The 26,438-nt window shown below is 41.8% G+C and overlaps 2 protein-coding genes across 5 annotated transcripts; one reads left to right on the forward strand and one right to left on the reverse strand.

The window, feature by feature from the left end:
• The first annotated feature begins 1,644 nt into the window (after positions 1-1,644).
• LOC109869935 (E3 ubiquitin-protein ligase MARCH7) lies at positions 1,645-9,172 on the forward strand. Its single transcript, XM_031804986.1, has 9 exons — positions 1,645-1,738; positions 2,044-2,150; positions 2,387-2,542; positions 2,850-3,030; positions 3,328-4,675; positions 6,470-6,639; positions 6,739-6,848; positions 7,595-7,696; positions 8,455-9,172. The coding sequence occupies exons 2-9, from the start codon at positions 2,061-2,063 to the stop codon at positions 8,458-8,460; spliced, it is 2,163 nt and encodes a 720-aa protein (XP_031660846.1). The 5' UTR covers positions 1,645-1,738; positions 2,044-2,060; the 3' UTR covers positions 8,461-9,172.
• cntd1 (cyclin N-terminal domain containing 1) lies at positions 8,849-26,438 on the reverse strand. Of its 4 annotated transcripts, none has more exons than XM_031804991.1 (8): positions 25,757-25,970; positions 22,024-22,098; positions 18,088-18,163; positions 17,822-17,996; positions 16,589-16,751; positions 9,769-9,913; positions 9,500-9,596; positions 8,849-9,311 (listed from the first exon to the last, which is right to left on the reverse strand). In XM_031804991.1, the coding sequence occupies exons 3-8, from the start codon at positions 18,120-18,122 to the stop codon at positions 9,195-9,197; spliced, it is 732 nt and encodes a 243-aa protein (XP_031660851.1). In that variant the 5' UTR covers positions 18,123-18,163; positions 22,024-22,098; positions 25,757-25,970; the 3' UTR covers positions 8,849-9,194. The 4 variants fall into 4 exon arrangements, with proteins under 4 accessions (XP_031660851.1, XP_031660850.1, XP_031660848.1 ...); XM_031804990.1 differs by having other exon boundaries at positions 22,024-25,238; XM_031804988.1 differs by lacking the exons at positions 22,024-22,098; positions 25,757-25,970 and adding an exon at positions 26,122-26,438.

The following is a 26,438-nucleotide window of genomic DNA, read 5'->3' on the forward strand; positions in this document are numbered from 1 at the left end:
CCAGGGCTGCCGGTTCCAGTGTGTGGGTTTTGACAGAATCTATGTCCTAAATGAGACTCTATTCGCTAAATAGTGTACTTCTTTTTGACCAGAGCCCTATAGGCCCTGGTCAAAAGTAGTGCCCTATAAAGGGATGCCATTTGGGAAGCATCCAGAGAGGCAGGCAGGAGGAGAGATTAATTAGGGTTAAATTTGATTTGGAGCGATCAGCAGTCATGCAGAGCTGAAGCACTGTTATGCCAGCGAGAGTGAAGTCTGTCCTCTGCATCCCCTACTAATCCACTGAAACTCCAGCACCTCTCTCTCACTGCATCCCAAATGGTACCCTCTTCCCTATTTAGTGCACTGTTTTTTAGCCCTGGTCAAAAGTAGTGTACTAAACAGAGAATAGGGTGCTATTGGGGATGAACATCACTCTCTATGCCAAAGCAAAGTCTACCTCACACACAGCAGCTCCACTGCACACACCTTCCCTCAGGTGCTTCAGGCAGCTGTAATCCCTCACACTGCTCCGCTCTGCACTCAGATGTTGTGCTGCCTGTGAGACTCCTGAAGGATCATGGGGTGCAGATTTCTCTATTCCCATGATCTCTCCATAGCAGATATACAATCTGCTACTGAAGTTGGGGTAGGCAGGCATATTCTCAAGCTGTAAGGTTAGCACAACAACAATTTGACATGCAGTTAATTGTCCATTAAATGGGCAATCAGCAGTAGCTACATGATATGTACCCATTGATTCTTGAAGAATATAACTTAGAAATGTCTCATGAGCTTAGTTCAACTGTCGTACTCCATCAGAACCCAAAATATAAGCTTGTTTTACGCCAATGTTTGTAAACAAAGTAAATGTAAACAAACACTATACAGCCTCAAAACATGGTTAAAACTATTATTTTGATATCATGGATGGTCAGTCCTTGCATTCATATCTCTGTACATGAATTTGAGAGTGATTACATTTCTTTAGCCCCATCCTCAGCTTTTTACCGAAACAGGGGCGGGAAGAAGCTATTTGTGTTTGTATTGTATATGGGTAAAGAGAAGGGCCCCTCGAACTGGCACTGATATTACTGAAGTAAGTTATATTATTGAAGTAGAGACATGAGTAAAGATGTTTTTTTACATTAAAAAAAGGTCAAATGTTTTTCTTTCTGCCTCATAAGAAAACAGGGGACAGGAAAACCAGCATGCAGGGAACTACTTTTGTGTATTACTTAGATTATTGTGTGAACTAGACTGTACTGTAGCCTATAGGTGTGAGTGACCAGGTTGATAAGGCCTATGAATCTCATACACTGCATCAACAAAATCATGGAAACAGTAGCAGCATAGCAACCAATTGCTAGGAAAAAGCAAAAGGCAGGCCCCTAAAGAACTGACTTGCTTATTTGGCAAGTGAGCCATAAAAAAAAAAAATCCCCCAATGACTACCTACCATGTTTCCATGGTGACCATATGGGAAGTGATGGAGCTGTTTGGATGGGCTATGGATATCCTATATTTACCAACATGAATGCGCTCAGATCTGACCTGTGGTATAATTTTTGGGAGACAAATTTCCATTTTAAAAAACCTGCATGCGCGCGACCGACACGCCCATACAACTCCACCTGAAGTTTTGTGAGCGTGCCTCATCTCTATGGAGACGAAGAGACGCATCAGAGGGGAAACACATCGTTTGGGAAGTAGCTAGCTATCTAGCGGCTCACTGACTGAAAATGGATTCGATTAAATAGTAAGAGGAGATAATAATTTAGCTATTCTGTAATTAGTTAATAGGTTAACAGAATGGTAGGGCATTTGCATTTGCTTAAGCATCTGCCACCACAATTCAACCGATCCACCTGTCTTAGCCTACCTATTTATTATATAACGTTAACTGGCTAATATATTACATTATTATGGTGACGAACACGCCAACGAGTTAGCTAAGTTAGCTAACTAGCAAATTTTTTTGATATGTAAAATAGTTCCATGTGTAATCTTATAAATCAATAAACTTTACTTCACATATCGACCATCTGTAACGTTGTATGTCAGGAGTCTTTGTCCACATAATGTACAGCTGGGAAAGACGCGCAGCTGAGAACCTCACCAATGCTGAACACATTTGTGAGGTGAGGAAGAGGAGAGACCTTAAATATGAGGTAAGCTATGTTCCAAAGAGGTAGGCTTAAATCTTGTACATTAGCAGTTCTCAAATCATTTAAATGACATGAAAGTTTACAGGGCATAGACAATTGCATGACGGATGTTGTTCAAGTATGACAGCAACAGATAACAGTGGTAGCCTATGGTGTAGAGATTATTGCTGAATGAAAGTGATGATAATGATGGTGATAATTAAGGCGATTATATGGAAATGAAGGTAATTATGTTGCAGGACCACCTACGCAGACAGGAACAGGAAAGGGCAGACGCAGAGGTGAGGATGGAAGTACACAGAGTACGGACGCCTTCACCAACACCTCCGACAAATAGGTTCAAAGCCCGCAGGTATGAAAGACCATGGGCACAGGGAGCGCCAGGCACCAAGAAGGTATTAACTCTTCACACTTCTACAGTTTTACAAGTGCCACATAACATTGTCTGTACATGTCATTGAAACAAAATTGGTCCTGTATAGCTCAGTTGGTAGAGCATGGTGCTTGCAACACCAGGGTTGTGAGTTTGATTCTCATGGGGGGGCAGTATGAGAAATGTATGCACTAACTACAAAGAGAGTCTGCAAAATGACTAAAGTAAAATGTCAACATCTCTACAGTTCATTGGTTGAGACTGTAGCCTACATTCATCTTTATCCATCCTATAATAGTTTCTCTAAACCTTGTCTTGCTGCCTTTCAGTCCTCCAGCTCTGTGAAATCCACCAGATCAGAGATGAGAAACTCACAGAACAAAGGCTCAGAGTCCCGCTTTCCTGCCATCTCCAGCGGAACCCAGAGCAGTGTAACACAAAGTAGAACAGCAGAATTGGCAACCACATCAAAGACATGGAGAAGAGCCATTGCCCCACTGGCATCCCACTGTAAGATTCTCACAATGCATCCTCTGGTGCATCCTCTTAGACCATGCCCCCCCCCCCCCCCACGGGGGTGCACATTTAGTTTTTTGCTCTAGCACTACACAGCTGATTCAATTAATCAAAGCTTGACGATGTAGTGCTAGGGAAAAACATTGTGCACGGGGGGGGCAGGATCGAGTTTGGAAAACCCTGTCTTAGACGACGGACTTCTCTCACCAGAGGTTATGGGGTCCAATGACCCCATTTACATTTACATTTTTGACCAAATGTATATACTTTCTTCTTTATGCTTTTTTCAAGGTAAGGAACAATCTCCACCATGTCACAAACACAGATCTGTGGCTGTAAAAAACAGAGCCTGTAAGTTATCCACATGTGCAACTAAGTCAAACACTCTGAAACTAACACAAAGTCAAGACACACTGAGGGTGAAGAAAAAGATAGGGGCACCATCATGTGACCGTGCAGATAGTTCAAACATCTCTACAAGACATGATCTGGTCAAGAGGCCATTAGACAGCTGCTCCCTCCCACAGCCCCTGACCTTTTCTAGAAGATCCTACACAGATTGGCCCTGTCTTCCCTCACTGCAGTACCACCGCTCCCCCAGCCCAGACGACCCAGAGTCCCATCCCTATGTCCAGCTGATCTCGGATCCCTTCCAGGGCTTCTCAGAGAGCAGTAGTATCACAGAGGAGTACGTACGCAGTGAGGACACCTACAGGGCTGAGCTCTGCTCCAGGAGTTTAGCTGACACCAGTCCTTTGTCCGTACCGGAGTCCCTTCCCTCGCAATGCCCCTCCAGCAGTGGCACCCTGGAAAGCAGCTCTCTCAGCCTCAGTGACTCCTTCACCGGCCCCCTCAGCAGCCACTTCCGCACGCTGGGTGTTCTGTCCTCCGAGTCTGAGTCAGACGGGGAAGACGACAGCCATTCATGTCAGGATGCTGATAGAGAGAGCTACCAAATCCCTGTGAGGTGGACTGCCTCTCAGTCTCCCAGTGTCCGTACCGTCCGGAGTCCCAGGGGCCTGCAATCCCAGCTGAGTTTGGAGTCAACAAGCACCCCTGAAGAATCACCAAACAGTAGAGCTTCATACACTGGAGAAGGATATAGTCCCATGCCTTCACTAATGCAAGTAGGTCGACTGTCGATATCACCGCTGTCCATAGCACCCTCTGTCACACAGAGAGCCAGCAGGGCTCTCACTATCCCGCAGCAGCTGTATGACCACCTCCCTGAGCTGGATCATCTCAGCCCCCTTAGCCCCCCGAGAGCTAACCCCATCTGGCTGGGCTCAGAGAGATGGCCGGTGCTGGAGGCCTCACCACCCAGGACCAGCTACACCCTGAGGCACTCCCAGCTGGTCAGCAGGATCCAGCAGGAGGAACCAGAGGAGGTCAGAGGAGAGGCCAGTAGTAGTGATAGTAGTACAGAGGACACTCCGTCCTCCAGTGAAGACTCGCGCCATGGGACCTCTGGGCTGATGGATCACCTGACCATGGCCCTGATGGCCCTCCGTGACATCCGCAGGGAGGTGGCTCACATTCAGATGAGCAACGCACAGCAGGGTAGCGGTGCTATGGCAGCTCAGGAGGCCCAATCAGCACCGGCTACCAACCCAGAGACGTTACGCAAAATCAAAGAACGGTGAGAGGAGCTGGAGAATGGGACTCTTTCCTTCTGTTCTTGTCATTATGTCAGATGAGTATCCTCTCTAAATATACACTGCTCAAAAAAATAAAGGGAACACTAAAATAACACATCCTAGATCTGAATGAATGAAATATTCTTATTAAATACTTTTTTTCTTTACATAGTTGAATGTGCTGACAACAAAATCACACAAAAATGATCAATGGAAATCAAATTAATCAACCCATGGAGGTCTGGATTTGGAGTCACACTCAAAATGAAAGTGGAAAACTACACTACAGGCTGATCCAACTTTGATTTAATGTCCTTAAAACAAGTCAAAATGAGGCTCAGTAGTGTGTGTGGCCTCCACGTGCCTGTATGACCTCCCTACAACGCCTGGGCATGCTCCTGATGAGGTGGCGGATGGTCTCCTGAGGGATCTCCTCCCAGACCTGGACTAAAGCATCCGCCAACTCCTGGACAGTCTGTGGTGCAATGTGGCGTTGGTGGATGGAGCGACACATGATGTCCCAGATGTGCTCAATTGGATTCAGGTCTGGAGAACGGGCGGGCCAGTCCATAGCATCAATGCCTTCCTCTTGCAGGAACTGCTGACACACTCCAGCCACATGAGGTCTAGCATTGTCTTGCATTAGGAGGAACCCAGGGCCAACCGCACCAGCATATGGTCTCACAAGGGGTCTGAGGATCTCATCTCAGTACCTAATGGCAGTCAGACTACCTCTGGCGAGCACATGGAGGGCTGTGCGGCCCCCCAAAGAAATGCCACCCCACACCATGACTGACCCACCGCCAAACCGGTCATGCTGGAGGATGTTGCAGGCAGCAGAACGTTCTCCACGGCGTCTCCAGACTCTGTCACGTCTGTCACATGTGCTCAGTGTGAACCTGCTTTCATCTGTGAAGAGCACAGGGCGCCAGTGGCGAATTTGCCAATCTTAGTGTTCTCTGGCAAATGCCAAACGTCCTGCACGGTGTTGGGCTGTATAAGCACAACCCCCACCTGTGGACGTCGGGCCCTCATACCATCCTCATGGAGTCTGTTTCTGACCGTTTGAGCAGACACATGCACATTTGTGGCTTGCTGGAGGTAATTTTGCAGGACTCTGGCAGTGCTTCTCTTGCTCCTCCTTGCACAAAGGCGGAGGTAGCGGTCCTGCTGCTGGGTTGTTGCCCTCCTATGGCCTCCTCCACGTCTCCTGATGTACTGGTCTGTCTCCTGGTAGCGCCTCCATGCTCTGGACACTACGCTGACAGACACAGCAAACCTTCTTGCCACAGCGCGCATTGATGTGCCATCCTGGATGAGACTCCGTCTCATGCTACCACTAGAGTGAAAGCACCGCCAGCATTCAAAAGTGACCAAAACATCAGCATAGGAACTGAGAAGTGGTCTGTGATCACCACCTGCAGAACCACTCTTTTATTGGGGGTGTCTTGCTAATTGCCTATAATTTCCACCTGTTGTCTATTCCATTTGCACAACAGCATGTTAAATGTATTGTCAATCAGTGTTGCTTCCTAAGTGGACAGTTTGATTTCACAGAAGTGTGATTGACTTGGAGTTACATTGTGTTGTTTTTAAGTGTTCCCTTTATTTTTTTGAGCAGTGTAGTTACTGGTACCTTGATAAAGTTTGGCATGCACATTTATTTTGCTTTTATACAGATGTAGGATCTTAATTTGACCTACACTGAGTGTAAAAAACATTATGAACAACTTTATAAAGTAGCATGAAATCATCCTATATTCTTCATCTCATTTGTAGTCTTCTAACCTCCACAGTCTGTTGGAAGAGTCGTCTGATGAGGAGGAAGGGGACCAGTGTCGTATCTGTCAGTGTGGTGCTGGCTCCCTGACCAACCCCCTGCTCACCCCCTGTCTCTGCTCCGGCAGCCTGCAGTACATCCACCACGACTGCCTGAAGAGGTGGATCCAGACTAAAATACAGTCAGGTAAGTTTAATGACTGATTTAATTGTTGAAATGAATCATGATGGTGTGGCTCTGAACTGATCGAAGGAATGAAGTGTGTGTGTTACCATGTGTTTCCAGGGACCACACTGTCTGCGGTCAAAACCTGTGAGTTGTGTAAGGGGAGCCTAACACTGGATCTGGACGACTTTGACATGGAGGAGTTTTACCAAAGGCATGGTCAGACACAGGTACACAACATCCCTTCTTTTGCATATCCCTATAGCATACTACCCAGCTGTGCAATAACTGTATCAGTCTATTGTTGTGACTTACAATATAAATGCTTATCTGTGTGGTAGCAGGCTGACGTTTACCGTTATGAATCTTGCTCTGGAGGCAGAGCTGAGAAATTTCCACTAGATGTGTCAGCTGCAAAGTCAAAATTGGCTATATTGTAATAATTCATGAAAATCTAAATTTGCCTTTAGTTCATAATTTGACGTTAGGGTTAGGCATTTGGGTTAGCAGTGGGAACATTTAAACATCTTGGCCATGTTCTGTTATAATCTCCACCCGGCACAGCCAGAAGAGGACTGGCCACCCCTCATAACCTGGTTCCTCTCTAGGTTTCTTCCTAGGTTTTGGCCTTTCTAGGGAGTTTTTCCTAGCCCCCGTGCTTTTACACCTGCATTGCTTGCTGTTTGGGGTTTTAGGCTGGGTTTCTGTACAGCTCTTTTTAGATATCAGCTGATGTACGAAGGACTATATAAATAGATTTGATTGGAATGCTAGGGTTAGGTTTCAAATCAGATTTTATGACTTTGTGGCTGTGCCAGCTAGTGACCACTCTGCAGATCTGCCTCCAGAACAAGATTCATGACAAAAAACACTAACCTGCTGTGTGATATGGCATGCTAGTAGGAGTAAATATTAGTAGGTTGTTTATCTCATCCATATTCTCTTTTAACCTCCTCTGACTTCCCTGCCGTCCCAGGTGGAGCAGACCAGTCCAGAGCTGTACATGTTGCTGGTCCTTCGGCAGAGGTTCTCAGAGCTGCTGCAGGTGGCCCAGTCACGTAGCAACGCTGTCTCTAGGGTAGGGAGGATCTATTTCATGGTGATGGTGCTCATGCAGTGAGGGACTAACGTCCTGTTCCCCAATGGTACAGACTACTCCACAGCTATCCATTTATACATACAGTATCACAAGTTAATGCTGTTGTTACTCCTTCAGAAAGTAGATACCTTTAAAACAGGCTTAGATAGGCTGAGGTACACAGTATAAGTGAGAGAGAGGGGTTTAAAACAAGATGACTCACTAGGCTTCCCATAAATAATGGAGTATAACTAATTGGTACATTCATGATTATCTGCTACAGTATGAGATAGATTGAAGGTCAGAAATGTTTCTTTATCTTAGATGGCTACCAGACTGTACCTGATTCAGAGAACAGCAGGGGCCAACAGTAGGTGACGACAGTGTAGATCATTTGGTGACAGAAACTGTGCAAATCTAAATGGATCAACACTTGATAGCCAGAGTTCTTATATTGAGATGTCTGCAATTTACTAAATAATTGCCTTCTTTGTAAAATGGATTTGAGGAGTAAATCTGATTTTAAATAATTTGATTTGAAAGATTGTTAGGTTTAAAGGACAACTTTGATTGAAGAATGATTGATCAATGGAACCTGTTGTGTTTACTGGCCTTTTATTAAAAAATATATCAACAAATTAAGATGTTTTATTATCACATACACCGGATAGGTGCAGTGAAATGTGTCACACTCTCTGAATAGCTATCTACAGTTGAATAACAGCAGTTGACTGGATGTTGTCTTGATTCTCCCTCAGGTTTGATGGGTTTCTCTTCTTCCACGCACACTGAGGGTGAGAGCCAGCAGAGGGAGCCAGAGAGGCAATCACACACCAGGGACACCTGACCCACCCACCTGACACCTTCACCCTTCTTACTTCCTGTTTATAAATCCTGGGTGAAGTGACGTTTATGATGAATTTATTCTAACATATTTCATGAAATGATTTTAACACACGATGCAGTGCAGGAGAAATAAACTTGACAGAGAGGTGGTGGGTATAATAAATACATGTATTCTTATCTATTTAAGTTAAATTAATTACTTATTACACAATTTATTACATTTCTATTATTAGGATTTTAACATCAGCTTTGCTTTTATATTGCACACTATGGCATTTAACAGATATGACTTGATAGATGGAAGAAGGCTCTTTAATGCTGCTAATTGTTGGAACAGTAAACAGAACTAAACATCCAGAAAATAGAAGTTAAATTCTTAAGGAAATCAACTAGAAAGTCAAACTCAGGGAGCTAGTTTTTATATCAGATGTTTGGTGTGAACCTTTCAATCTTTTTACATACACAGACACTGTAGTTTTACTGTACTGTTTTACTATATAGTACTGTACTGTCTAAGTCTCAATGGCTTTCTTTCTTTCATAACTTCCTGTAGCTGAAGAAACTTAAGTTCATTGTCAAGTTTCAGACCAACTTAAAACAAATTAGCGTAAATAAAATCTTTCAATCGATGAATGTGTTGTTCGGACTCAACTCAAGTTGCTGTGACCATGGGAGAGTTGTTCTTGGTAATGTGCATCAGTGTAACATGTGTGAAATCACTGATGCTCTTCACTGAGATCCCTGTGATGTGACTCAGCTCCTCCACTACCTGGTGATCAATGGTTGGGCTGTTACTAGTTCACTGAGCAGCATGCACTGTAGTAACCAAACACTAGTTTTTAGCGAAAGTTTACAATCCAACTTCAACATAATAGCTTAAACCCTACTAAGTATGGAAGAAATAAAAGTTAATACTATGACTGTTTACAAGAAGGATATATTATAGTAGCTGATCACCTGTTCCCAGTTAGTGACATTGAGGATGTATGCACCCACAGCAATGACACCAACACCAAGAAGCATGCAGTCTTCAGTCACCGACACGAAAGTCTTTCTGTTGGTTTTCAAAGGGGACACATGCTTATTTATGGCTGTTACACTGCTGTTAACTAAACACACACAGCCTACTGTTACTAACATTGAGAGGGGAGAACTATGGATGCCAATGGCCCTGGTCAAAAGTAGAGCACTATAGGGAATAGGGTGCCTTTTGGGACACAACCTACCTCTGTTCGTCAGATGGGCTCAGGCACTGAGTGGTGGCCTTGAGCAGGGAGTCATAGATGGCTGTCCTCTGGAGGTAGGTGAACTGGAGCACATGTCTGCTGAGGTGATGCAGGTGCTCCACAGGGATAGAAGAGTCATTGTGCCCTGTAGGATATGGTGGGTAGTGAATAAATAGTTACATACCGGAAACACCAAGAGGCATTTCATTTAAAAAAAAATTTTTTATTGGATATCCAAAACATACAATATACTTGCAGTGAAGCAGCTCAACAACTACACCATACCAGTCATCCAACAGACTCCCATTCAGAGCGACACACAGAAGCATCCAGGGTTAATGCCCTGCTCAAGGGCACGTTGACAGAACTCCCACCAGGACAAAAAAAGTTAGCCCGAACCCTCCAAGATCAACCCACAGTTCCACCATAGGTTACATCAACAATTCGAGACCCCCCCCCCCCAAGTTGAAACATTTTTCTGATCATTTGAAAAAATAATCTTCAGGAGTAGGCAGTGCCATAAGTGAGTAAACTGAGATATGACTAAGGAGTTACAGTGCCTTGCGAAAGTATTCGGCCCCCTTGAACTTTGCGACCTTTTGCCACATTTCAGGCTTCAAACATAAAGATATAAAACTGTATTTTTTTGTGAAGAATCAACAACAAGTGGGACACAATCATGAAGTGGAACGACATTCATTGGATTTTAACTTTTTTAACAAATCAAAAACTGAAAAATTGGGCGTGCAAAATTATTCAACCCCTTTACTTTCAGTGCAGCAAACTCTCTCCAGAAGTTCAGTGAGGATCTCTGAATGATCCAATGTTGACCTAAATGACTAATGATGATAAATACAATCCACCTGTGTGTAATCAAGTCTCCGTATAAATGCACCTGCACTGTGATAGTCTCAGAGGTCCGTTAAAAGCGCAGAGAGCATCATGAAGAACAAGGAACACACCAGGCAGGTCCGAGATACTGTTGTGAAGAAGTTTAAAGCCGGATTTTGGATACAAAAAGATTTCCCAAGCTTTAAACATCCCAAGGAGCACTGTGCAAGCGATAATATTGAAATGGAAGGAGTATCAGACCACTGCAAATCTACCAAGACCTGGCCGTCCCTCTAAACTTTCAGCTCATACAAGGAGAAGACTGATCAGAGATGCAGCCAAGAGGCCCATGATCACTCTGGATGAACTGCAGAGATCTACAGCTGAGGTGGGAGACTCTGTCCATAGGACAACAATCAGTCGTATATTGCACAAATCTGGCCTTTATGGAAGAGTGGCAAGAAGAAAGCCATTTCTTAAAGATATCCATAAAAAGTGTCATTTAAAGTTTTCCACAAGCCACCTGGGAGACACACCAAACATGTGGAAGAAGGTGCTCTGGTCAGATGAAACCAAAATTGAACTTTTTGGCAACAATGCAAAACGTTATGTTTGGCGTAAAAGCAACACAGCCCATCACCCTGAACACACCATCCCCACTGTCAAACATGGTGGTGGCAGCATCATGGTTTGGGCCTGCTTTTCTTCAGCAGGGACAGGGAAGATGGTTAAAATTTATGGGAAGATGGATGGAGCCAAATACAGGACCATTCTGGAAGAAAACCTGATGGAGTCTGCAAAAGACCTGAGACTGGGACGGAGATTTGTCTTCCAACAAGACAATGATCCAAAACATAAAGCAAAATCTACAATGGAATGGTTCAAAAATAAACATATCCAGGCGTTAGAATGGCCAAGTCAAAGTCCAGACCTAAATCCAATCGAGAATCTGTGGAAAGAACTGAAAACTGCTGTTCACAAATGCTCTCCATCCAACCTCACTGAGCTCGAGCTGTTTTGCAAGGAGGAATGGGAAAAAAATCAGTCTCTCGATGTGCAAAACTGATAGAGACATACCCCAAGCGACTTACAGCTGTAATCGCAGAAAAAGGTGGCGCTACAAAGTATTAACTTAAGGGGGCAAATCAGTTTTTGATTTGTTAAAAAAGTTTGAAATATCCAATAAATGTCGTTCCACTTCATGATTGTGTCTCACTTGTTGTTGATTCTTCACAAAAAAATACAGTTTTATATCTTTATGTTTGAAGCCTGAAATGTGGCAAAAGGTCGCAAAGTTCAAGGGGGCCGAATACTTTCGCAAGGCACTGTAGATACTTTTGTACCGGTTTCCTCCAGCATCTTCACAAGGTCCTTTGCTGTTGTTTTTCCGCACCAAAGTACGTTCATCTCTAGGAGACAGAACGCGTCTCCTTCCTGAGAGGGATGACGGCTGTGTGGTCCCATGGTGTTTATACTTGCGTACTATTGTTTATACAGATGAACGTGGTACCTTCAGGCGTTTGGAAATTGCACCCAAGGATGAACCAGACTTGGTTGATTTCTTTTTATTTTCCAATGATGTCAAGCAAAGAGGCACTGAGTTTGTATGTAGGCCTTGAAATACATCCACAGGTACACCTCAAATTGACTCAAATTATGTCAATTAGCCTATAAGAAGCTTCTAAACCCATGACATCACTTTCTGGAAATTTCCAAGCTGTTTAAAGGCACAGTCAACTTAGTGTATGTTAACTTCTGACCCACTGGAATTGTGATACAGTGAATTATAAGTGTAATGATCTGTCTGTAAACAATTGTTGGAAAATTTACTTGTGTCATGCACAAAGTAGATGTCCTAACCAACTTGCCAAAACGATATTTTGTTAACAAGAAATTTGTGGAGTGGTTGAAAAACTCGTTTTAATGACTCCAACCAAGGGTATGTAAACTTCCGACTTCAACTGTAGGAAAACTGCAGGGTAATGTAAAAGTTGTATTTTTAAAAGATCCGAATACATAATATTGTACACTAATAATAATTTGGTTTAATCCAGAGAGTACATAAAAGCTATCTAGATCTTCAATGATACATTGCAGGGATACATGGACACCTTTGTTTTTAAGCCTTGGATTTATAATCCTCTAATGTTGTAATTGGATCTGATTTTAATAGCTAGCATTTCGATGGCCATAATGAATAGATATGGTGACCGTGGATACCCTTGTTTAACTCCTCTTGACATTTCAAAACTCTCTGAGAAGTAGCCGTTATTTACTATTTTACACCTGGGATTGCTATACATTATTTTTACCCATTTTATAAGAGAATCACCTAATTTGAAAAAATCCAGGCATTTATAAATAAAATCCAGTCTTTATCAAATGCCTTTTCAAAATCTGCTATAAATACCAGGCCTGGCTTCTTAGATGTTTCATGATGTTCTATTATTTCTAGTAGTTGTCGTATATTATATCTCCAATGTATCATCCATGTTAAAAACCTGTCTGATCAGGATGAACAATACCTGGTAAAACCTTTTTAATTCTGAATGCTATGCATTACACTAGTATTTTTCCATCACAACATTGAAGTGTAAGGGGCCTCCAGTTTTTTAGATAAGACTGGGTCTTTATATTTGCCATCTGGGTCTTGTTTTAATAATAGAGAAATCAGACCTTTCTGCTGAGTACCTGCAAGACTACCATTTCTTTAGGAGTAGTTAAAACAATCTAACAATGGAGCTTTTAGTATTTAAAAAAAGGCTTGATATACCTCTACCGGTATGCAATCAAGCACTGGGGGTTTTCCAGACTGAAAGGATTTAATAGCCTCTAAACGTTATTGCTCTTTAATTGGGCCTTCACACTGATCTTTCTGTACATTTGTTAATTTTCCATTTTTTATATTATTTGGAAATAATTCCTTACTGTGATAATCTTCATTCAGTTGAAGAAGATGGGACGGAAAAGAGAGCATCTGCCTAAAATAATTAGCTTCCTCTTAAAATATCATTCGGAGAATCATAGATGACTCCGTCTTCAGTAACGAGTTTCCGCAAATTATTATTGTTAGTATTGGCAATTCAGGAAGAATTTTGTGAATTGTTCTCCATATTCCATCCAGTTTGCTTTATTTTTGTAATAGATTACATTAGATCGTTCTTGAATAAGTTTCTCAAGTTCTTTCTGTTTTTCGTCTAACTTAGTTTGTATCTCTGTAGTATCGTTTTTATTGCTATCTACCTGTACTATTAGTTCATGGATTTCCCTTGTTAATCTCATCTCTTTAGCCAGAAACTGCTTTTTTATTATTGATAAATATTGAATTGAATGACATTGAAGGTACATTTAAAAAGGTATCCCAAACAATAAGGGGATTTGCTGAACCTATATTATACTGGAAAAATTCAGTTATAAATGATTTTGTCTTAGTTAAAAATAAGTTGTCCTCCAGTAAACTTTTATTAAATTCCAATATCTCCGTCCACGTGGAAAACCTATATGTGAATGCCAATTAGATGATGATCCAATCGCATCCAATCGCAGTCCCCTATTAAAACTTTTTAAACCTTTAATGCAAGAGAGAAAAAGTAGTCAAGACAACTAGCTTGATGAAGTCTCCTCCATGTATATCTCACTAGGTCAGGGTTTTTTAGTCTCCAAATATCCACTATTTCTAACGTGTCCATAATATTTGTGATTTCCTTAAGGGCACAGTGATGATAGTTTGTAGAGTGATTACCTTTACGGTCCATTGAGGTACTTAACACTGTTATAGTCTCCTACCATAATGATTTGATCATTTGTTGCCTGTAAGTTCAATAAATTGGTATAAATGTTTTCGAAGAAGTATGGATCATCCTGATTTGGACCATATAGATTAATGTGCCAAATCTCTTTTTCGTCCACTTTCATATTCAAAAAGATCCACCTTCCTTGCAAAATCATTCCTGACTATTTGCACATTCAGATCAACATTTTTGTTAATTAATATCATCACACCTTTTGAGTTCCTTTGTCCATGACAGAAAATTATTTCACCACCCCATTCCTTTTTCCACGCAACTTCATCTAAGGATGTAGAGTGAGTTTCCTGTTTACAGTATATATTATATTCCTTTTATTTTAGCCACGTAAAGACTGCTCTTCTTTTTTTATAATCTGCTAAACTGTTACAATTATAACTGGCTATACTTATTTCACCCCTTACCATAACTAGATACTATTCTCAGTCTAAATTGACCATAATTAGTGACTTTTCACTGCCATCAGAGATATGACAGTCAAAATTAGAGCATTCAAATGTCTGATATTTAGAATTCAAGAAATAGGTTCTAGCAATATTTGTTTTATTCCCTTGCCTGTGAGCCAATGCCACAGATGTTAGAAAATTGAGACAAGATATTATGTGTGTAGTAAATCTGAGTAGGTTGATGTGTATGATATTGGATGTGATTTAGTGAGTGTGCATGATGTTTGTATAAGAGTAAGACTATAATGCGTGCTGTCCTGATATTTTCCCCATGCTTGTTGTAAACATATATAAACTTGTAGACAAATACATAAAAAAGATACACAAACAAGAAACATTAAATATTAAAACAGTTCTCGACAATAGAGAGTGAGAGAAAAGAGAGAAAGAGAGTGAGAGGAGAGAGCAAGATCAGGTGTGTGTGTGTATGTATAAGTCCGTATGTGTATGCGAGCATGTAATTGAGTATGTGTGTGTTCATATCCACCTCATAGTGTTCAGATATTTTTACAGTTCCCATACTTTCTTTTTTTCAGAACCTTTAGTCCCTGTAGAATTTAGTACAGCCATGGTGTTATGGAGCTGTCTCGGAATAGCTGTCCATCTATAAAGAGTATGTCCACAATGAGAAAGGCACGCTTACCCTTCTCCCTCTGTTGCCTTTGTACCGGATACAGTCTCTTACGACGTTTGTTTATCTCCCTTGGAAATTGGTCATTGAGACCGAATTTGGTCCCTTTAAGCTCCCTTCCCCTGCTTTGATAATCTCCTTTTGTTGGTAGAGTTCAAATTTTGCGATGATCGGTCGGGGACCCTTGGTCTTGTCGCTCCGGGCTCCAAGTCTGTGTACTCGGTGGAAAGCCACCTTGTTTACAGTCTGTATAGGAAGTTTCAAGGCAGATTGCATGAATTCTCTGATCGCGCCCTCTGGATTATCGGATACATCCTCAGGAACCCCAGAAAAAAAATATTTTCACGCATGCTACGACTTTGAATGTCTAGTAGCGACTCCTTCATCACTGTTTTCCCTGAAAAAAACTATCCATGTTGGAATCATGGATTTTTACCTTGGCTGTGAGTGCCTTGTTCTCTCCTTGGAGCGTGAGAATTTCACTCTGGCTAAACTCCAAACTCCCCCTCAGCCCTGCTACCTCCTCACACAACTTTTCCAGAGGCATTTTACTGTATAAACATTTTACAGCAGTGGGCTAAATCAGGGTCACAGAGTGATTCTTGGTAGTCTTAAACAAATCTATTTTGAAACAGAAGTATACACCGCGCGCACACACATGGTTATGGGATTTTTTTTTTAAAGAAGACACCTGTACCATGTCAGATATAGAGTTGAAATGTATTCAATTGTGAGTTTGCATCCCAATATTACACTTTATATACATTTTTTTTCTTCGTGTAACCTTTATTTAACTAGGCAAGTCAGTTAAGAACAAATTCTTATTTACAATGACGGCCTACCCAGAAGACAGAAGACTGGAATATAACAAAACGGTTTGACATAGAAACATTGGATTTATCAAGGTTTTTTTAAATAATATTTTTTAAAGATATTAATAACATTCTGCCCATGAGACCAAAGAGGGCACTTTTGGTCATTGCCTGTAGGCAATGGGTTCTACAGGCCTAAATAGGAATGTAGCATGTAATGTAGACCTCATTACAGCAAAATGTCATGTCTCTTTTTATGGTTATCATAAGGACTACAGAATGTGAAATACTTACCAAGCACCTCCAGGAGTATCTCAACATAAGTCAGAGGGTTGGGGGTGTTTAGCCTGAAGTCAAGTGCTTTCAAGATCATCAGCTCCATGTCCATGATAGTTTGTTTGGAAATGCTGTGGCCCATCGAGTGAAGAAACTGCGCTGCTGTGTTGTTGTCAACCACCTGGTAAAGTAAAAGGTAAGAAACGTATTATTGACATTATGAATGGTGATATAAATGGTGATCTACAGATTAGAGGTTGGCCGATTAATTAGGACCGATTTCAAGTTTTCACAACAATCGGTAATTGCCATTTTTGTATGCAGATTATGGCCGATTACGTTACATTGTCCTGCGTTGCATATAATCAATGCGGTGCCTGTCAATTTATCCTCGAATCACAGCCTACTTCGCCAAACGGGGAGGATTTAACAATAACGCATTCGCAAAAAAAGCACAATCGTTGCACAAATGTACCTAACCATAAACATCAATGTCTTTCTTAAAATTAATACACAGAAGTATATATTTTTAAACCTGCATATTTAGTTAAAATAAATTCATGTTAGCAGGCAATATTAACTAGGGAAATTGTGTCACGTCTCTTGCGTTCGTTGCAGTTTGGGCCACCTGGCTTGTTGCGAACTAATTTGCCAGAATTTTACATAATTATGACATAACATTGAAGGTTGTGCAATATAACAGCAATATTTAGACTTAGGGTTGCCACCCATTCGATAAAATACGGAACGGTTCCGTGAATTTCACTGAAAGAATAAACGATTTGTTTTCAAAATGATAGTTTCCGGATTTGACCATATTAATGACCAAAGACTCATATTTATGTGTTTATTATATAATAATTAAGTCTATGATTTGATATTTGATAGAGCAGTCTGACTGAGTGGTGGTAGGCAGCAGCAGGCTTGTAAGCATTCATTCAAACTTTACTGCGTTTGCACTTTTACTTTCTTCTCCAACACTGTATTTTTGCATTATTTAAACCAAATTGAGCATGTTTCATTATTTATTTGAGACTAAATAGATTTTATTTATGTATTATATTAAGTTAAAATAAAAGTGTTCATTGTTCATTCAGTAATTGTCAATATTACAAATATATATATATAAAATTGCCAGATTAATAGGTATCAGCTTTTTTGGTCCTCCAATAATCGGTATCGGCATTGAAAAATTATAAAATTGGTCAACCTCAACTACATATGATAATGAAAAAGTTTCCCAAAACTCACAGCACTGTGCAAAGACAGTTTGCTTGCTATTTGCACACAAGACAGGAGAATGAGATGGAACTTCTCACTCAGTTTCTCATAAACAAGGTCCGCGTAATTTCCTTTATGGGCACCTGCTGCCCCTGCAGGTGTGTGTGGTATTGAAAACAGATCCTCCAGGTGCTTTATCATGAACCTGTTAGCAGAAGATACTCATTAAATTGGTCTTACTTTTAATCACATTGACAGATAACTGATAGTTTCCGTTTTCAAATCATGAATCCTACCTTTCAAGTAATTCAACAGCATGATATCCAACCATGGGGTCAAGTCTTAACTCTTCTGTGACAAGGAAAATGCATTCTGTGGAAAACAGAGCCAGAGGTTTTAGGCCTATTCAGATTGGATTTCATGGCCTAGTCCTACGGTTCAAGTCTGTAAATGTTTTAGCTAGACAGTTTATTGTGGTAACTTTCGAGCATGGCACTTGCAACGACAGGGTCAAATCAAATTTTATTTGTCACATGCGCCGAATACAACAGGTGTAGACTAGACCTTACAGTGAAATGTTTACTTAAAAGCCCTTAACCAACAAATAGATAAGTAAAAAAATTATGAAAATAAAAGTAACAATTAATTAAACTGTAGCAGGAAAATAACAATAGCGTGGCTATATACAGGGGGTCCCGGTACAGAGTCAATGTGCAGGGGCACCGGTTAGTTGAGGGAACTGAAGTAATATGTACATGTAGGGAGAGTGGGTTTGATTCTTGGGATAGGGCTCCTGAGTGGCGCAGATGTCTAAGGCACTACTTCTTTGTGCTAGAGGCGTCACTACAGACCCTGGTTCGATCCTGGGCTCTATTGCATCCGGTGGTGACTGGGAGTACCATAGGGGGGTGCACAATTGGCCCAGCGTCGTCCGGGTTTGGCCGTGATATGCTGTCATTGTAAATAAGAATTTGTTCTTAACTGACTTGCTTAGTTAAATAAAGGTTAAAATTATCAAATTTTAAGCTAAATAGCATAGTGAGCAATATTTATTGTACAGGGTGGATATTGCTTGTAAATATCCTTTTAAAAGGCAAATGACATTTTAATGGCGTCAGGCCGAGGCTCTGCATCTGTCCTCGTGCTCCTAGACCTTAGTGCTGCTTTTGATACCATCGATCACCACATTCTTTTGGAGAGATTGGAAATCCAAATTGGTCTACACGGACAAGTTCTGGCCTGGTTTAGATCTTATCTGTCGGAAAGATATCAGTTTGTCTCTGTATATGGTTTGTCCTGTGACAAATCAACTGTACATTTCGGTGTTCCTCAAGGTTCCGTTTTAGGACCACTATTGTTTTCACTATACATTTTACCTCTTGGGGATGTCATTCGAAAACATAATGTAAACTTTCACTGCTATGCAGATGACACACAGCTGTACATTTCAATGGAACATGGTGAAGCCCTAAAATTGCCCTCGCTTAGAAGCCTGTGTTTCAGAGATAAGGAAGTGGATGGCTGCAAACTTTCTACTTTTAAACTCGGACAAAACAGAGATGCTTGTTCTAGGTCCCAACAAAGAGATCTTCTGTTGAATCTGACAATTAATCTTGATGGTTGTACAGTCGTCTCAAATAAAACTGTGAAGGACCTCGGCGTTACTCTGGACCCCGATCTCTCTTTTGACAAACATATCAAGACTGTTTCAAGGACAGCTTTTTTCCATCTACGCAACATTGCATAAAAATAAACTTTCTGTCCAAAAATGATGCTGAAAAATTCATCCATGCTTTTGTTACTTCGAGGTTAGACTACTGCAATGCTCTACTTTCCGGCTACCCGAATAAAGCACTAAATAAACTTGAGTTAGTGTTAAATACGGCTGCTAGAATCCTGACTAGAACCAAAACATTTGATCATATTACTCCAGTTCTAGCCTCCCTACACTGGCTTCCTGTTAAGGCAAGGGCTGATTTCAAGGTTTTACTGCTAACCTACAAAGCATTACATGGGCTTGCTCCTACCTATCTTTCAGATTTGGTCCTGCCATACATACCTACAGGTACGCTACGGTCACAAGACGCAGGCCTCCTAATTGTCCCTAGAATTTCTAAGCAAACAGCTGGAGGCAGGGCTTTCTCCTATAGAGCTCCATTTTTATGGAATGGTCTGCCTACCCATGTAAGAGACGCAGACTCGGTCTCAACCTTTAAGTCTTTACTGAAGACTAATCTCTTCAGTAGGTCATATGATTGAGTGTAGTCTGGCCCAGGAGTGTGAAGGTGAACGGAAAGGCTCTGGAGCAACGAACCGCTCTTGCTGTCTCTGCCTGGCCGGTTCCCCTCTCTCCACTGGGATTCTCTGCCTCTAACCCTATTACAGGGGCTGGGTCACTGGCTTACTGGTGCTCTACCATGCCGTCCCTAGGAGGGGAGGGGTGCGTCACTTGAGTGGGTTGAGTCACTGACGTGATCTTCCTGTCTGGGTTGGTGCCCCCCTTGGGTTGTGCCGTGGCGGAGATCTTTGTGGGCTATACTCGGCCTTGTCTCAGGATGGTAAGTTGGTGGTTGAAGATATCCCTCTAGTGGTGTGGGGGCTGTGCTTTGGCAAAGTGGGTGGGGTTATATCCTTCCTGTTTGGCCCTGTCCTCCTGAGGTGCTGTCTCATCGGATGGGGCCACAGTGTCTCCTGACCCCTCCCATCTCAGCCTCCAGTATTTATGCTGCAGTAGTTTGTGTCGGGGGGCTAGGGTCAGTCTGTTATATCTGAAGTACTTCTGCTGTCTTATCCGGTGTCCTGTGTGAATTTCAAGTATGCTCTCTCTAATTCTCTCTTTCTTTCTTTCTTTCTCTCTCTCAGAGGACCTGAGCCCTAGGACCATGCCTCAGGACTACCTGGCATGATGACTCCTTGCTGTCTCCAGTCCACCTGGCCGTACTGCTGCTCCAGTTTCAACTGTTCTGCCTGCGGCTATGGAACCTTGACCTGTTCACCGGACGTGCAACCTGTCCCAGACCTGCTGTTGTCAACTCTCTAGAGACAGCAGGAGCGGTAGAGATACTCTTGAATGATCGGCTATGAAAAGCCAACTGACACTTCCTCCTGAGGTGCTGACTTGTTGCACCCTCGACAACTACTGTGATTATTATTATTTGACCATGCTGGTCATTTATGAACATTTGAACATCTTGGCCATGTTCTGTTATAATCTCCACCCGGCACAGCCAGAAGACTACTGGCCACTTTGAGATATCAGCTGATGTAAGAAGGGCTATATAAATATATTTGTAATGTTATTGTCAACGCTTATTTTTTTATTTAACCTGGCAGGCGAGTTTAAGAACAAATTCGTATTTACAATGACGGCCTACGCCGGCCAAACCGGACAATGCTGGGCCAATTGTGCACCGCCCTATGGCACTCCCATTCACCGCCGGATGTGATACAGCCCAGGATCAAACCAGGGTCTGTAGTGACACCTCTGTCACTGAGAGGTAGTGCCTTAGACTGCTGCGCCACTCGGGAGCCAAAATGTTATGCTACTTGCTACAGTGTCGCAGAATAACTTAGTCCAATCAAATCTAATATGAAAGATCCGACTTTCATCATCTCTTCTGTTTACGACGTGATTCAGTTGTTTATCAGTCGATCAGAAAATCAACAAAATAATAGCAGTGTCCGTGTGGTTATGGATAATTCATATTTACTTTAATTTTGACCCTAGTGGCCTCGTTTTTTAAATATTTGATATTAGATTGGTTTGGTCAACCTGTCACGGGTTACCTGTGAAGCCAAAATAACGTAATGTTACGTAACTTTAGCCTAAACAAACGTGGCGCCATTCGCATTTCCGGTGGCGTGTTCTTGTAAGGTAGGGTGACCAGATTTCTGAAATGAAAACCGGGGACATTTCCAGTTCGGCGGTCAATAAATAATAAAAATATCCAATGTTATTATCTATGAACTAAAAAAGGGGGACAATTCCAGTTTCATGTATTTAGACTAACAGGCACACTGTGATAGAGAAAACAACTATATTACAGAAACACTACAGACAAGAAAGAACTGTCCAATCTGAACAGCCATTCAGTGGCCTGGTAGAATAAGAGCAGAATAGAACATGAACAAAATTGAAAAAACAGACAATAGTATACATGAAATACTTAACAACATAATAAAGAAATAAGATGCTGATGAGATTGGTAACTACATAATATACTTATACCAACCTAATCTGTATATTTCTCAGAAGAATGTATTTTCTTCAGGATTGCTCTGTCTTTGGCCAGCTTCTCCATGAACTCCTGGCAGGGGAGGTAATAGTTTGTCTTCACAATAAGCATGGCCTTGATGGTAGGAACAGTGAACCTATTTCTTGCTGCTGTCCATAGATCATTCATTTGGGAGAACACTCTCTCGACTGGTGCATTACTTCCAGGTAAGCACATGACAACAGACGCTAAATCTAGCCAGGTTAGTGTGTGGGATGTCATTATATTTGAAGTGGGTAACCACCGTGCTCAATCTCTGACTAAGTGGTGTCTCAGATGTTTTCCATTCAAGCGATCCCCCCTTTAGGAACTCTTACAGGCCAGTAACTTCGTCACACAATGATGCATCCTCATTGATGGTCACATTGGGGCATTTCTCCTGCCGTGTGGCTGATGCTTTCGGCCCGTCTTTGGACACTGTGCTATCTAACCTCCAAACAAGCTTCAATGCCATACAACACTCCTTCCGTGGCCTCCAACTGCTCTTAAACGCTAGTAAAACCAAATGCATGCTTTTCAACCGGTCGCTGCCTGCACCTGCATGCCCGACTAGCATCACCACCCTGGATGGTTCCGACCTAGAATATGTGGACGTCTATAAGTACCTAGGTGTCTGGCTAGACTGCAAACTCTCCTTCCAGACTCATATCAAACATCTCCAATCGAAAATCAAATCAAGAGTCGGCTTTCTATTCCGCAACAAAGCCTCCTTCACTCACGCCGCCAAGCTTACCCTAGTAAAACTGACTATCCTACCGATCCTCGACTTCGGCGATGTCATCTACAAAATGGCTTCCAACACTCTACTCAGCAAACTGGATGCAGTCTATCACAGTGCCATCCGTTTTGTCACTAAAGCACCTTATACCACCCACCACTGCGACTTGTATGCTCTAGTCGGCTGGCCCTCGCTACATATTCGTCGCCAGACCCACTGGCTCCAGGTCATCTACAAGTCTATGCTAGGTAAAGCTCCGCCTTATCTCAGCTCACTGGTCACGATGGCAACACCCATCCGTAGCACGCGCTCCAGCAGGTGTATCTCACTGATCATCCCTAAAGCCAACACCTTATTTGGCCGCCTTTCGTTCCAGTACTCTGCTGCCTGTGACTGGAACGAATTGCAAAAATCGCTGAAGTTGGAGACTTTTATCTCCCTCACCAACTTCAAACATCAGCTATCTGAGCAGCTAACCGATCGCTGCAGCTGTACATAGTCTATTGGTAAATAGCCCACCCTTTTCACCTACCTCATCCCCATACTGTTTTTATTTATTTACTTTTCTGCTCTTCTGCACACTAATATCTCTACCTGTACATGACCATCTGATCATTTATCACTCCAGTGTTAATCTGCAAAATTGTAATTATTTGCCTACCTCCTCATGCCTTTTGCACACATTGTATATAGACCCCCCCTTTGTTTTCTACTGTGTTATTGACTTGTTAATTGTTTACTCCATGTGTAACTCTTTGTTGTATGCTCACACTGCTATGCTTTATCTTGGCCAGGTCGCAGTTGCAAATGAGAACTTGTTCTCAACTAGCCTACCTGGTTAAATAAAGGTGAAATAAAATAAAAAAATAAAATAAAATGCCTTCTGAATCTCTTCACGCTGAGGTTGCCTTTTTAAAAGGAGACCATGTAAATCTTTTAGATGATCTGTGTGCTTTCCCCATGCTTGCAAGTAGTTCACAGCCATAGTGAAGAATGATTGGGATGTTTTGAGAAAGCTGCCTTTAGACATGGCTCCATTTTCCTCTAGCTCTCTCAAAGTCCTCTGACCAAAACTGGAAGTTTTCATCACGTCTTGCAGTCAATTTTGCCTGAACGTTTCTCAGAATTGCAGCGGAGTCCACAGCACAGTGGTCCTGGCCTCCAAGCATCTTGATCGTGTCACTGAATACAGTCAAGTTTCCATGGACAAAGGCCAGCCAAAGTTCAGTCAGTGGATCTTCGAACATTGTTCGCAGGACAACAGGGCATTTGTCTTCAGAAATAAAAAAGGATTTTAATGGCACATACATTTTCAGCACTCTTTCTAGAGCAGGGAGCATGGACATCCAGCGAACATTGCTGGGTCCTAAAATGTTATGTTACTCCTGGCCAACAAACTCACAAAAGCCCTTCAGTCTTTCTACTCTGACAGTGAAAATATCAAAGATCTTTATGAGCAGATACTCAACATCATATCCAAAGCTGTTCTGGCCGTGTTATGAATGAAAACCTAAGCCAATCACCTCCCGCTGCAGAGCATTTTTAACTTTGGTATGGACATTGACCCTCCCCAGCCTATTCAGTCCTCCAAAGTTGGTATTTGTTGTCGGCAGAGAATGTTTTCTAAGTTACATTTTTGGATGACCACCAGGACCTCAGCTGCAATTTCCTCTGCTGTTTCTCCATTCAATTCAACAAAATCAAGCAGTTTTGTTTCCACAGATGTGCTGCCTTCATATATCTTACAATATCTGACTACTATTGGCAGCAGCTTTACATTCCCATGATTGGACGCATCAATGGACAGGGACACAAATTCAACCTGGTCTAGGTCCTGTGTTACCAAAGTAGTTGCCCATGTTACTAACACGTTACTCACTATGGCGTCACATTTTGTCCTAGCACATGTAAACTTTTGCTCATAAAGCTTCCGTGTCAGTTGTGCTGTGCAGTCCATAGATCTGTAACTATGATTGTGTCTCATAGTGTGGTTTGCAAAGACACCCTCCTGCACAGCTAAACCATATTCTTGAAGAATGTGGTGACAGAGGACATACCAACACGGGCAATCAGAGAGGCTTTATGCTTTTTCATCTGATGATGTTCTACCACTGCCGTTCTTCACCGACTGCCAATTGAAAGAGAGGATGCAGTGAACCATTCTATAGTCTTGACCTGAGCGTATGAAATGGAAATTCTCTCATCATGTTTATCATAAAAAAAGTGTATTCCCATTTCTTGGAAAGAGTCATTGTATCTCCTCTGTCTGCTCTTCTTCACTCTCCTTGTGCCAGTCTTAATTAGTCTCTTAACTTTTTATTCTCCTCCAATCTTTCTCCTCCTCTTTTCTTCACGTCTTCCTTTCCTTCTCTTCACCTTTCCACCTCACTCTTCTACACTCTCCTTGCTTCAGTCTTTTTACTCCCTTCATGTTTCCTTCTCCTTCCTCTCCCATCTGTATTAATAAATAGCATACTATTAGATAACCAAAGTATTTTAACAGATTCCCATTGCTTGCCTCGTGTTTGTATTTTATCTCAAAAACATTGTTTGGAATAATAAATTGGCAGGCTCCGTAATCATATCTTTATCTTTCCTCCTCTGTCTCCTTCACTCTTCTTCCTATCCAGTCTTCCTCCTCTCCTTCCTCTCCACTGCTAATGCTATCCATGAACATTTCTAAATATATTTTCACACTACTTAATTATAATGCCAAACCATTCAAAATGTAATCTACAAAAATATGCTCTGAATAAATTGTGCATTCATTTAATATAATCATATTTTCAAAATAGCCTGTCCACTGCATGTTTACATGTGGACGTGTTTTAACCTAGCTAGCTAACTTAGTCTATATAGCTAACGTTAGCTAGCATAACCTATTTAAAACCTTATAGGTCAGATCATCTATCTATATAATACATTGTGATATTATAACATCACTAGCTAGTATCTCAAACGATTGTAATGTACCTGGCTTGAAAAGACGTTTGTGGTGATGTTGTGGATTCACTTGACACTTGCTAGCTTCTGGCCGAGTTTTCCATAGCAGTTTTCTCTAAAACTATCGCGAGCAAGTGGTTAGTTGAAGAAGAAGAGTGAATGAAGCTACTATAAGCGAGCAGCCCCCTCTGTTGGCCTAAACAAGCACAACGCGATTGAGACGTCAACCCGTAGGCTCTGCTGCCTGGTCTTTCTTGCCAAGTAAAATATTTCATTTCCCCGGTAAACGGGGACGTCTGGTCACCCTATTGTAAGGAACGTTGCACAGACAGAACAATGAGATAGTTGACAAAAGTTACGAACAACCGTTAGCCAGCAGCGAGCTAAAAACTTACCTAGCAATCTTTTGTCTTTAAAATCCCCACTGTAACGTGATAAATTGCTCAGTTTATCTTTGTTTCTGATATTGAGATTTATGAGAAAGTCTGATAAAATCTCAAAAGAAGCTTCACCAAACTTTAGGTTTTTGCTTTGGCTTGGCAAGAATAGAAATCTCTTCGCCATAGCTAAAATTACTAGCTAGCCAGAAATAAAATGGCAAGATAAAAAAAAAACTTCGGATTTCGTTGTCCGCGGAGTTAATTTTTGAAAATGCAGCACTTTATTTTGCCATGAGATGGCGGTTGACACACTATTAAAAAAAACCGAACCT

This window comes from Oncorhynchus kisutch, linkage group LG25 (genome assembly GCF_002021735.2).
Source record: "Oncorhynchus kisutch isolate 150728-3 linkage group LG25, Okis_V2, whole genome shotgun sequence".
NCBI lineage: Eukaryota > Metazoa > Chordata > Actinopteri > Salmoniformes > Salmonidae > Oncorhynchus > Oncorhynchus kisutch.

What these genes read in the sequence shown, in the direction of transcription:
- LOC109869935 (XM_031804986.1), top strand. Translation starts at nt 2,061, where the DNA reads ATGTACAGCTGGGAAAGACGCGCAGCTGAGAACCTCACCAATGCTGAA. An exon ending in GAGCGCCAGGCACCAAGAAG is followed by an intron (nt 2,543 to 2,849) that starts GTATTAACTCTT and finishes GCTGCCTTTCAG; the next exon opens with TCCTCCAGCTCTGTGAAATC. An exon ending in CCAGACTAAAATACAGTCAG is followed by an intron (nt 6,640 to 6,738) that starts GTAAGTTTAATG and finishes ATGTGTTTCCAG; the next exon opens with GGACCACACTGTCTGCGGTC.
- cntd1 (XM_031804988.1), bottom strand. Translation starts at nt 26,290, where the DNA reads ATGGCGAAGAGATTTCTATTCTTGCCAAGCCAAAGCAAAAACCTAAAG. An exon ending in TAAAGACAAAAGATTGCTAG is followed by an intron (nt 18,164 to 26,121) that starts GTAAGTTTTTAG and finishes TGTTTTCCACAG; the next exon opens with AATGCATTTTCCTTGTCACA. An exon ending in AACTGTCTTTGCACAGTGCT is followed by an intron (nt 16,752 to 17,821) that starts GTGAGTTTTGGG and finishes TTACTTTACCAG; the next exon opens with GTGGTTGACAACAACACAGC.